The sequence below is a fragment of the Helicoverpa armigera genome, chromosome 27, assembly GCF_030705265.1.
Source record: "Helicoverpa armigera isolate CAAS_96S chromosome 27, ASM3070526v1, whole genome shotgun sequence".
In the NCBI taxonomy this organism is placed as follows: domain Eukaryota; kingdom Metazoa; phylum Arthropoda; class Insecta; order Lepidoptera; family Noctuidae; genus Helicoverpa; species Helicoverpa armigera.
Window position 1 is genome coordinate 3352420 of NC_087146.1, and position 13477 is coordinate 3365896.

At 39.9% G+C, this 13477-nt stretch overlaps 1 protein-coding gene across 1 annotated transcript; it reads left to right on the forward strand.

The window, feature by feature from the left end:
* The first annotated feature begins 280 nt into the window (after nt 1-280).
* On the forward strand, nt 281-13105 carry LOC110369600 (uncharacterized). Its single transcript, XM_064041974.1, is given in 12 exon segments — nt 281-1589; nt 2037-2171; nt 2501-2626; nt 2983-3189; nt 3954-4034; nt 4793-4942; nt 5567-5737; nt 7310-7494; nt 8076-8297; nt 8943-9064; nt 9762-9865; nt 10291-13105. Coding segments are annotated over 12 exon segments (3867 nt in total). The 5' UTR covers nt 281-814; the 3' UTR covers nt 11880-13105.
* The last annotated feature ends 372 nt before the right edge of the window (nt 13106-13477 follow it).

The window sequence follows — 13477 nt, forward strand, 5'->3', positions numbered from 1 at the left end:
ATAGTTTTTGTAGTAAAGAATACTGACTAATGAAAATAGATTTGATTAGAACTCTGATAACATAATAAACTCAGCGAAAAGAACAGTTCTACCTATCCATATTATTTCTGAATTTGGTGTTTCCCCTGGTAATGTCTTAGTTAATTAAGTAGCACGGCTTTTAGGCTACTCCTAACTCCTATCCTATTTGGACTAGGTCTAACAGGTCATAAGAGCAATGTTAAATAAATGATTATTTTGGTAAACAATAAATAACAAAACGTAAGTTGATGTTTTTGTAAAGTGGGTGAGGTAAGAAGGTCAACGGATAAACGAAACGTCCGCAATATGTCGGACGAAATGTGTTTGTCAACATTCTATTGATTTTTCTTGTTATATTAAAAAATATCAAGTAAATTAATCAACACAACACAAAAAATAATCGTAATCAGTTATTTCGCTGTTAAACAACTTCATCTTTAATAATTCAGTGCGATTAGACGTAAAGACATGTAAACATTGATACTTTCACAAAATCTCTGTAACTGCGACATAAAAATAAAGATTAATTGTTAATTCTGAATATATTTTCTACTTGGAATAAATAGAATACTGTGCGACATGTTTGTAATTGATTAAGTGTCAATGAACTTGTACATTTCGTGTTAAAATTGGTGCATACGGACATATGATAGTGAGGAAGAAAAATCAATAATTCTGCAGTGTCTTCGTTGCTAGGCTGTGGGTGATGCAGTGCAAAATAAACCGATAAAGATTAAATTTTCTTCAGTATGACGTGAGTAACAAATATTTTGTTACAATATACTATCTAAACATGATGGAAGGTATAATAACTTACAGAGTGACTCCACTATTGAAATGTATAGTGTTGTTCCTGTTTATTTTTACGGCAAAGGTGCTCACCTCGCGGCCTCAAGAGCCGCAAGATCTAAGGAATGGCATTCAACACCTAAAACCTTCTCACTATGTGAGAACTTTCACTAAATACCACCATAGAAGGACCATACAGTGGAATAGTCAACAAAACGAGTTAAATAATGACTGGCCAGTTACAAATGAGCAGCCAAAAGCTATTGGAAAAAGAAATGCTGATTTGCCCAACTATGTAGAGGTCAGAGACGTGTCTAAAGTCTATCAACATGCAAAGCTTTTGAAAAAACGGAGCATACCAGATAGTTTATTGAAAAGAGTTTCTAATGAACCTGTGAAGAGAAAATACTGGTCGGTAGAGCATTCGAAGATTGGTAAAAGAAGCCTTGATGTTCCAAATTCAAATGAATTTGTTGGTACCTCACATGAGATGCCCAGACTTGATCAGTTTACTTCCGACACTGTTCGAGACAACATCGTAGGATCGTTTGAAAAAAAGCCAATAATTTCTAGTAAAGAAAATAAAGGGAAGAATGGTTTGTCTGCTGAAATTAAGAATTATAAAGTTAAACAGCGCATGATACCGACTACTACTACAACTACGATGGGTCCTACGATTTCATGTTTGTATAAGATTCATGATAGCGTGGCTATGAGTGTTACTCCCTCTTATGCTGACGAGGTCAACGCACAGCTGGTTGTTGAAAATGATAGTTTTGGTAAGTATTACATTATATAACGTTTATTTGTCTACAAGTCAAATAGCTAGTACTAAATAAATAGAAGATAGCATTTTTGAGTAAAAGTACATAAAGTATATTAATTCCCATTAACAATTAACGCAAACATGAGGTGACCTTATCCTGTTACCATAATATTTTCATTAATGTCCATACACTTAAATATGCAAGTCTAACCGTCAGTTGCACAAAGCTCCATTAAAGTTAAAGCTTCTTTAAATCTATTGCTGTCACTTGTTATCTTCTTGACAAAGAAACAGTCAGCAATAGATTTAAAGAAGCATTAACTTTAATGGAGCTATGTGCAACTGACGGTTAATAACACGTGATTTTGGTCTCACTTTTCAACTGAAGTGTATGTCATCTTGATTTTAGTTTTAAAAAGTCAATATGCATTCTTCATCAATGATTTCCTTTTATTTATAGAAACAGGCCCAATATCGGAGACCACTCTGCCCAACGGTGAGGTGGCTCAAGTAGAACAGTGTACAGACACAAGGGCTTCCTGTTATACCCTGTGGCATCAGGATAAGGATGGTAACATCACTGTGCTTGGACAAGGTGAGCAAGTGAAGATATTTAGAGTAGTTCAAAGTCAAATCATTTATTAAATTTAGACCGTTATTACAGTCTCTCTGAAAAAAAACGAAAAATAAAATTGAAATAGAATGTTTGCCCGAATAACTTTTTCCAAAGTATTTCCATTTAGAGTTGAATTTTGGAAAAAAATTAAGTTCATAGAACTTTTCCCAACTGAGTTAGGCTTTGCTTCCAGAACCTCTCAGTCCTAAGTGTATAGTTTACTGATGCTGATATTGCTGTAAAAACCCTCAATTTAAATATGACCTTCATCATTGCTCTTCTAATAACCACTACTATTTTGTTCACAGGTTGCTGGCGCTCCTCACAGTCGGAAGGGCGGAGCACCTGCGACAGGTGCACCAAGGTGGCCGCTCCGAGACTCCCCGGCACCAAGTTCTGTTGCTGCAGTAATACATACTGCAATGCTGATTTCTGTAAGTATTTATCTATCCATCCTCCGAGCCTTTTCCCAATCATGTTGGGGTCGGTTTTTGGTTTGTTCGTACCAGGCTCCGAAAATACTGAACCAATTTGAAAAATTATTTCACTGTAGGAAAGCTAGACTATTTCTGAGTAACATAGGCTATATTTTGTCCGAATACGGGGAGTAGTTTCCATGGGATGCGGGTGGAACTGTAGGAAACAGGAAACAGCTTGTAATATTATATAGCTTCTGGGCTGATTTAAATAACATTATATCAGAGCCAGGTAGCCTATTCATTGTAGAAGGTTACAGGGAAATAAAACCTTAAGCTATTTTACTCACAAATATTTATTCATTTGTCCCCAGTAACCCTCAAAGAAGAAACAGTAACAATGAAAGCGGAGTCCACGATGGACAGCGGTGCCCACAACATAGTGGCTGCTTCTAACATCCTGGCATCATCCGTGCTGGCCGTAGTAGCTATACTCATCATGGCACTGCTGCTAGCCAAGCTGTACTGCAGGAGTAACAACCACCATCATAGCGATACTGATACTCTTAATATTGAGAAAGGTGAGTAATAATAATTATCTATTTATATATAGATTGTCATTGAAAATCCCTGGCAGTCGTTACGGGTAGTCAGATGAGGTCAGATAAGCAGTTAAGTCTTTTAAAACATTGGTGCTCAGCTGCGTCCGGTTAAACTGGGAGATGATGATGATCTACAAAGCAGAAAATGAGACGGTATCTCAGACCCGGGAGCAGGACTTAGAATAGTTTTTGTCACCATCCAACCTGTACCAGTGCTTGGAACATCCTGGCATCATCCGTGCTGGCTGTAGTGGCTATTCTCATCAGGGCACTGCTGCTAGCTAAGTTGTATTGTAGGAGTAACAACCACCATCATAGTGACACTGACACTCTTAATATTGAGAAAGGTAAGAATAAGAATTATCTATCAATATCTATTTATATATAGATTGTCATTAAACAGTCGTTACGGGTAGTCAGAAGCCAGTAAGTCTGTCACCAGTCTAACCAAGGAGTATTGGGTTGCTCAAGTAACTAGGTTGACGAGGTCAGATAGGCAGTCGCTCCTTTTAAAACACTGGTACTCAGCTGCAAGTGGTTAGACTGGAAGCCGACCCCAACATAGTTGGGAAAAGGCTTGGGAGATGATGACATACTTTATTGTATGTTTCTAAGCAAAGCTCTTTACATTTTACCCGTTTTCTTTTGTATGTCGAATCTTAGGGCAGAGTAGAGGACCTTATTACCTTATTTGCGTAAATACTTTACTATCATTAATACAGAAAAATATATATCTTTCACAGGAGAAGTGATGGGTAGCGGCCCTGACGCGCTTGCTACTGGACTGTCGTGTGTCGATAATCTTACGTTGATTGAGCATATTGGTAAGTTCTATTATGCTTTTATTTATCTATTAAATGTACTTCTGAGAAGTTGTTAAAGAAATATAGTAACCATTTGGTCATAAAGACACTACTATAACTCTGCAAAAATCATAGAAGTATGTATCTAGTAAAACAGACCTATTTATCAATTATCTGTACACCCTGAACTGCCCATTTTATTGTATTCTCCAGATAAACTCCATCCAAAGGTCTGGAAGAAATCGCTGTTTAGCGATAAGACCGCCAATTGTACTTTTTCTTTGTGTGTTGTAATTTCCTGTATTGTTTAAGTGGGCAAAGAACCAACCTCTCGAGTATGAGGGCGCGGGTTCGATTCCAGGTCAGGCAAGTACCAATGCAACTTTTCTAAGTTTGTATGTACTTTCTAAGTATATCTTAGACGCCAATGACTGTGTTTCGGATGGCACGTTAAACTGTAGGTCCCGGCTGTCATTGAACATCCTTGGCAGTCGTTAAGGGTAGTCAGAAGCCAGTAAGTCTGACACCAGTCTAACCAAGGGGTATTGGGTTGCCCAGGTAACTGGGTTGAGGGGGTCAGATAGGGCAGTCGCTCCTTGTAAAGCACTGGTACTCAGCTACATCCGGTTAGACTGGAAGCCGACCCCAACGTAGTTTGGGAAAAAGGCTCGGAGGATGATGACTTCACGTATCATTTAATTAAAGTAACTCGTATAATCAGTTTCTGTTTTATCGTCTCCCTTAACAAAATTCATAGTTTTACCCCCTTTTCCCCCCAGGTCAGGGTAAATTCGGTTCCGTCTGGCGCGGCAGTTTAGGCAGCACTCCAGTGGCAGTCAAGTTGTACTCCAACTCTAACACTTGGCAGAAGGAAGCAGCAGTTTATGCGTTACCCCATCTAGCGCATCCCAATATATTGCGCTATTACGGTGAGTAAATAAAACATCTATTGATATATAAAATTGCTAATTAGTCCGCATTTTAAATTGGCAAAAGATATTGGGTACGTACAAAAGATAGAAAGTGGGGGCTCCTGACGTCACGTCTATGTAAAATTTGTACCTAAACGTGACGTAACACACAATTCAAACGTGTTGTTTCTTCATTGTTATTTGTTTGTGAAAGAAAAGAAAATAGGTGTCCATTATTTTAGTAAATTCATTCACCATGTCTATTCAATTTAATTGCCTCGTTCGATTCCCTTGTCGGGCCGAGTAGTAGTTGTGTCGGATTGCCGTTCCATGGGGCTATGAGAGTGAAGGAATAGTGAGTGCACCTGTATCTGCGTAAGCATTTGCGCAGACACAGGTGCACTATAATATGTCCTGCGCAGTGGGCTGATCTCCTTACATAAGAACAGCTACCATGGCCAACAATCTGCTAGGATACCATTAATTGTTGGCGTTTTATGCATTGTAGGTGAAGGCCTCTTCCAGGGACAACCACTGCTGTCGAGTCTTCTTCTTTTTTTGTTTTACTATTGTTTTCTTTATTGTGTGTAGCAAGGAATAAAAGGCTTTTTTTATTAATATTTATTTATTTATACATTGTAGGTAGCGACAGCCGCGCCAGTCTAACATCCTGTGGCCGTTCTCAGCTCATAGTAGTAGAACTATGTGCGGAACCGCTGAGAGCTCGACTGACTCGGGCTCCTCTCTCGTGGAGGGAGTTCGCTCATCTCGCGCACGGACTCGCCGCAGCTCTCGCGCATTTGCATACACCTAGTGAGTAAAAATAGAGAATAATAATTAATGAATAAATAAATAAGAGTTACACACATACATCCATACCTCACACACACTGACACACACATACTGACACACATATACTTACACACTGACTGCCTCGTTGGTCTAATGGTCGCAAGCGCGGCTGCTGTGCTCGGGGTCTCGGATTCGATTCCCGGGTCGGGCCGAAATCGCTTTGTGGGTTTTCTTAAACTTTCACAAAGCATCCCGTAGTCTGGAAGTTGGTGATTGATTCACCCGTGAATCGGAGAGCACATAAATGTCTGTCCTGCGCCTGATCTCTCTCCGGTCGGATTGCCGTCCCATCGGGCTATGAGAGTGAAGAATGCTTATGCTGGCTGATCCCCTTATATGAAAACAGTCTCTGTGGCCGAAAATCGGCCACGGCGTCCCTACGTCCCATTGCTGGGCTGCGGCCACCTCTCACACCGAGAAGGATTTATCGTTAATCACCACGCTTGCTCAATGCGGGTTGGTGATTTCAGACTATACAGTCCAGGCTTCCTCAAGATGTTTTCCTTCACCTTTTTATCAGCCATTGGCATCCAAGATATACTTAGAAAGTACATACAAACTTAGAAAAGTTGCATTGGTACTTGTGTAGGCTCTGGAATCAAACTCACACCCTCATAGGTACTCTAAGAGGTTGGTTCTTTACCCATTAGGCCACCACGACTCTGTATGTCATTATTGATATGGATAATTTCATGTATTAGTTTATAAGTATTGTTAAGAATGATATATATGTATTTGTATTTTTATGGGACCTAATTGCCTGAAATAAACGAATAAATAAAAAGAATAAAAAAATATTATGACTTAATTATCCTTAGGTGGTAGCAAGCCGTGCGTGGTACATCGCGACGTGAATAGCAACAACGTGCTAGTGACGGCGTCGGGCGATGCTCGGCTCGCAGACTTGGGACTCGCTCAGCTGTTGCACGCGGCACGGGATAAGGCTGTGCCTACTAGGATTACTGAGGTTTGTGCCTAGTACTAAATGATCTCTAGGTGGCAGCAAGCCGTGCGTGGTACACCGCGACGTGAATAGCAACAACGTGCTAGTGACGGCGTCTGGTGATGCTCGGCTCGCAGACTTGGGGCTCGCTCAGCTGTTGCACGCGGCCAGAGATAAGGCTGTGCCTACTAGGATTACTGAGGTTTGTGCCTAGTCTGTATGTCATTATTACTAAATGATGTCTAGGTGGTAGCAAGCCGTGCGTGGTACACCGCGACGTGAATAGCAACAACGTGCTAGTGACGGCGTCTGGTGATGCTCGCCTCGCAGACTTGGGACTCGCTCAGCTGTTGCACGCGGCACGGGATAAGGCTGTGCCTACTAGGATTACTGAGGTTTGTGCCTGTGCCTATGTTAGTATTATTACTAAATGATCTCTAGGTGGTAGCAAGCCGTGCGTGGTACATCGCGACGTGAATAGCAACAACGTGCTAGTGACGGCGTCTGGTGATGCTCGGCTCGCAGACTTGGGACTCGCTCAGCTGTTGCACGCCGCCAGAGATAAGGCTGTGCCTACTAGGATTACTGAGGTTTGTGCCTAGTTTTTATTACTAAATGATCTCTAGGTGGCAGCAAGCCGTGCGTGGTACACCGCGACGTGAATAGCAACAACGTGCTAGTGACGGCGTCTGGTGATGCTCGGCTCGCAGACTTGGGGCTCGCTCAGCTGTTGCACGCCGCCAGAGATAAGGCTGTGCCTACTAGGATTACTGAGGTTTGTGCCTGTGCCTATGTTAGTATTATTACTAAATGATCTCTAGGTGGTAGCAAGCCGTGCGTGGTACATCGCGACGTGAACAGCAACAACGTGCTAGTGACGGCGTCTGGTGATGCTCGGCTCGCAGACTTGGGGCTCGCTCAGCTGTTGCACGCGGCCAGAGATAAGGCTGGGCCTACTAGGATTACTGAGGTTTGTGCCTGTGCCTATGTTATAATTAGAGGTTTTACAAATGTTTTGAAGGTTTTGAGCTAACTATTTGTTAGAGAATAAAAAATAACGTTATTTCGATAGAAATGCATTTTTTTATTCATCAGTGAAAATGTTGTCTATAAAACATTTATTTTAAATACTGACAAAAAATATTTATTTTTATTATTTATTAATGACTTCTAATAATTTTATGTACATTATAAACTAGATCTACCTCTATCTTTACATAAGAAGAAACTTAAAACTAATAATCATCGCTGTCACCCGAGAGGACCTAAAAATGTAGGTAATCTGATTTATGTCTAATGATCGCGCAATCGCGTTATATTAGGACCATGCCTTATCATTATTATCTTCTCTGTTAGGCGGGCACCCTGCGCTACCTGTCTCCGGAGGCGCTGGAAGGTGCATTGGACCTGAGCGGGGCCCGAGCAGCCCTGTGTGCAGTCGACGTGTTCGCGCTCGCGCTGGTGCTGTGGGAGATGTTGTGGCGCACCCGCGGGGCCCACGCCGGGCCCCTGCCGCCCTACGCGCCGCCCTACCAGCACCACGGCCTGCCGCCGCGCCCTAGCCTGGCACAGATGCAGGTAACGTAGCGAGAGCAAGCCACGCCGGGCCCCACGCCGGGCCCCTGCCGCCCTACGCGCCGCCCTACCAGCACCACGGCCTGCCGCCGCGCCCTAGCCTGGCACAGATGCAGGTAACGTAGCGAGAGCAAGCCACGCCGGGCCCCACGCCGGGCCCCTGCCGCCCTACGCGCCGCCCTACCAGCACCACTGTCAAAACACAGCAAGAAACCACTGTCAAAATTTAAAACATCAAATTTTAATACAGTCCAGAGTCCGTGACCAGATATGCAAACATCTGTAAGCGATTGAAGGGACAAGGGAGAATCAAGACTTATTCTGTCCTAAACCCATCATGTGCCTTCTGAAGCCCTTTATATACCAGGACCGCTGTAACACTTTCGTACAATCCCACAGCATCTAATACTTTATACAGTTGTTATTCAATTCCAACCTTTATATCCTTTGTAGCAGAGTTTAGTATCCCCGACCGACAAAATAATACTGCGCATCAAATAATACTTTAAATACGAACTATTGTCATTCAATTCCAACCTCTATTCTCCAATTAACAGAGTCTAGTATCCCGCAACATCAAATAGGACATAAAACTTTTCATTCATCCATTCAGTTAATCCATTTTATGCTCTATTTCCTTCATGGCAGAGTCTAGTATCCCGCAACAAGGCACGGCCGCCGCTACCGAAGGGCCCGGTACAACAGTCGCGAGCGCTCAAGATAGCCGCCGATACCTGTGACGAATGCTGGGACCATGATGCTGAGGCTAGGTGAGTTATATTGAAATTACAACAATGTTAAAGCACATAGAATTCACTTATGATTTTAGAGTTTCGGAAGCCATACATTTATATCAATAAAAAAAACACGGGTACGCGTTAAACCGAGAAGCAAATAATCCAAGCCCATTCTTCTTCTTCTTCTTCTTAGCGTATATATGTGACGGGGTCCGCTTTCCGTATCTTCTTCTTCCACTTCGCTCTATCCTGGACATCTTCCTCTTCGAGTTCGCAGCTTATCATATCTTTCTTAACGACACTCAACCACCGCAGTTTTGGCCTGCGCCTTTGACCGGGTATATCGAGATTGAGTGTCGCATTGTCGATGTACTCAGGTGGTCTCCTCTTAACATATCCGTACCATCGCAGCCGTTTTTCTTGTAGTTTGTCGGCGACATCGCGTACGCCCAAATAGTCCACGCTCATTCCACAGGGTTAAAAAAGAATGATTCTAATTCGTCTGTACTGAATATTAGCAAAAAATTATTGATATTTTATTTAAAAAAAAAACATGTAATGCAATAAAGATTCGGAGTGGGGCTTGCAACGTTGTATCATCGATGTGAAGCAGAGTTTGTACCTAAAAGTGACATAAAACTAAATTCAAACGAGTTGTATCTTCGTTGTTATTTGCTTGTGAGAAACAAAAAATTGTTACCAATAAAATCTATGTTATTTTCCCCTTCAGATTAACAGCGGTATGCGTAGAAGAGCGTATGGCTGAGCTAAAGCAGATGTTACACGCTCAAGGGCCGCTCATTCATGACAACAATTTGCATCCACACCCTCCTGGTGAGTAATTAGCCTTATATCCTATTGTTATATCGTCAAACTTTCTTTATCTAATTCTATGGATACTATATTTTAGATCTTCAAGCTTTCTTTGAACCTATATATAGGAAGATGTATCAGTAAATCTGAATAGAAGCAAGAAGCTAAGGGATACATAGTTATAACTTGTAAAAAAAATAATATTTTATTGGCACACTAATCTGGCGATCTTTTTATATTGTTTTATTGTTATGGATAGCAGCACAAATCATGTCAGTTAAAAGATTTATTTTTGGAATAATTAACCAAGACAACTTAATTCTCTAGATTTCTGAAGGCATTAAATCACCGGATTTAACGCATGTCTTAACAAATAGTTTTGTACGTATTTTAAGGCCTTAGTCTCCATTTTATTTTATTCATAGAATACCTGTTCATCTTTCCAGCGGACTCCAACGTCCCATCGCCACCGGAATCCGACAAGAACTCGAACTGTACCACAACACAGAACTGCGACGTTCACACCCCCCTCCTCTACCCCCACCCACACATAGGCAGGAACGCCTGTATCGAACGCAACACTCACACTAACACACAGCAAACCACCGTCGAACTGATACACAAAAGCTTGAAAGATATCACTGCCCCTATAGAAACAGTAAGAGCCCCAAATAATGAAGAAAACTGCCTTTCTGTAGCTAGGGTCCCCAGCCATACGCGTATCCCCCTTCTAGAAAATTCCGGACTATCCGAAGTCAGGTCCTACCAAAGACCTTTAGAATACGTCCAAAATGATGTCACGAACCACGATATTGATAGAGGTCCGAAACAAACGAATCTACTCCAAGATGTTAAAGTAGAAAAACCTAAATGGGGTATCAAAAAATTCTTCGAGAAACTAAATAGAAATAAAATGGAAACCGAAGTGAAGTTGGCGGAAAATTCCCAAAGAACCATGACTTCGATAGTCGATAAACCGTCGAATATTAACGAGAGGGAACGGCCTTCTAATCTAACTATTAGCCAAGACAGAAGCCCTTATAATTTCGAAGGACCTTGTACCTTATCGCCTCCTAATAAGACTCTTTCTCCAACAATGATGATGGAATCCGAAAATAAAGTCTTTAACTTCAAAGAACTGCCAAACAGAGAGACTGAAGCACGAACGCCGAATCAAATTTTCGCAGTCATAGTACCGAAAGCGAAGCCCCCAGATTTTATCGAAATGAAAAACAAGAAAGGCAGTTCGGAAAGTCTAAATAAGCGATCAGTAAAAACTTCTTTATCTTCTCAAAGTATTTTGAAATCGAATTCCGAGTCTGAAGATTCGACCGTTAAAAAACGCTTGAGTTGTGACAACAGAATTATTAATAGTGCTAGTTCTTCTAGAGCGAGTATTAATTTAGAACTACAATATATGGATACACCAGATAATTACAATGGAAACATAAGCCCTTTTGATATTAACTCTGACTGCTCAAGTAGTGAGGATGAACATTTAATGCTGTTATCCGAAAATGGGGGGTCAAAAATCACAATGCAAACGATACCTAAAACTGAAGTAGACAAGAAAAAATACCAAAATGAAGTGTTAAAAGAATCTAGCCAAGTTACTGATTTCACGTTTAACAAATTCCAAAATAAGTATACTAATTTCGATAATGAATTTAGCGATCCGAATGATAAAGAGAATCTAGTGAACGGTTACAGCGGCGATAACCCCGTTTACTTAGCAGCTTTGAACGGAGAAATTGATACTACAGAGCTAAAATATCCAGCTTGTAGATCACCTAAGCCGACTTTGAAAAACCTAGCGATTAAAAGACAGCATTCTTTAGAGCAAGTCAGTGAGATTTTCACTTCTGCTGGTGATGTTAATCTTCTGAACCCGGCAGGTAGGGTTAAGACCCCAGGGGATCTTCCTGTGGCCGTCAGAAGGGCGAGAAGAGATAGGGCGTTACAGAAGGGAAGGGCTAGCGAATGTAATAGATTGAGTTTATACGACGATAGGATGATGTTCGGTAATAGTCTGTAGGTGATTCACGTGAATTGATACTTTAAGAAAATATACTTGAAGGGGTAAAAAATAATCATTTGTAAAGGTACTGAGGTAGTTCGAAAAACAAGCTTAAAAATATGGCTTTTAAAAGTACCCTATTGAGGTATGAAAATCATTAGTAACTTTATTTTTACACATGTTAGGTGTATAACAAAATGGCTAGACATTTCGCTAATTAGCTAAAGAACGTCACTTTCTATCGATGTTATCGATAAAATAAAATACATCACTGTACTTTTAAGATGATTTAAACATCAAGTAAAATGATAAAAATAACTGGAAAATGCAAGCTTTTTAAAAGGGTAACAATCCGATTTTGTTAGAAATTACCTATTTATCTACACAATATCAGAAAAATATGATAAATATATTTCACTTATTATACCCTATATCACACTTAAAGTAATATAAAATGACATTTCCCAATGCATTTATGTGAATAGTCAGCAAAAACAAACAAAAAGCGATATGCTTTCATAAAAATCGTTACCTCACATTAAAATTAAGAAATATAAAAATAAATGTAAAGAACTATTAACATTCGTGCTTTTATCAAATTCTTTCATTAAATAAACTATATTTCACTTTGACCGGAAAATGTTTGCAATTTATCTGTCAAATTATTTTTAACTAATGTTTGTATGAAAATATTTGCTACGATTTGCATGCTATTTATTCATATTAAATATTTTCTCACTTTACCCGGTTATTCCTTGTAATACGATGTGTATTTTTAATGCATTTGAGAGTCGATTTTTCAATCATAAGTTAACTTCTCTCATCTGAGAAATAAATATATTAGGCTGCGGGATTGTTCGCGCGAGTTACCGCGGCCTTGGTACATAAAGGGCTTAAGAAGGAACATGGTGGGTTTGAGTCAGTAAGAGTCTGACACTCCCTCACGCTGCACCCACAGCGTGAGGAGTCATTTGATGATTTCCTATGAGAAAAGGAATAAATATAACAGTTTGACATATTTTCTATACAAAATCTATCAAGACGGAATTTTTCTTCAGATTATAGTTATGTGATGATTGAAAAATCGACCCTAAATAAGGTAATGTTAAGAGTAACATTTGATTGCAGTATGTTAATTGGTTTATTTATTTTTTATTGTTGATAGTAATGATTTGCGCGGAAGAATAAAATAGGTATTTGAAAATATTTTAATATCTCGCTTGACGATTTAAATAATATCTTGAAGGGTAAAATTTATGGGATTTTCACTTTAATGCCTATTTTTTTTGTGTTATGAATTTTGCCTCTGCAATTTCCCGCAGCTGGGCTAAACTTCCTCTACCTTTCACACCAGATAATGTGTTCCGTTTTTCGACCTTTTTATATAAATTATAAATATGTTGATAATTCTTTCTGTTCGTTCATACCGCGTAAATTATTATTGTATTATATTTGTAAATAGTTTTTAAGTTCCTATCGGCAGCCATTTTTTATTAATTTGTTCATTATTTTTGTTTAAACATTGTTAAGTTTAAGTGACATTCAAAACATTACGTTTTTGTTTTATATAAACTTTAATTATTATTAAAAACTGATGAGTTTTAGCTCTTTTTATC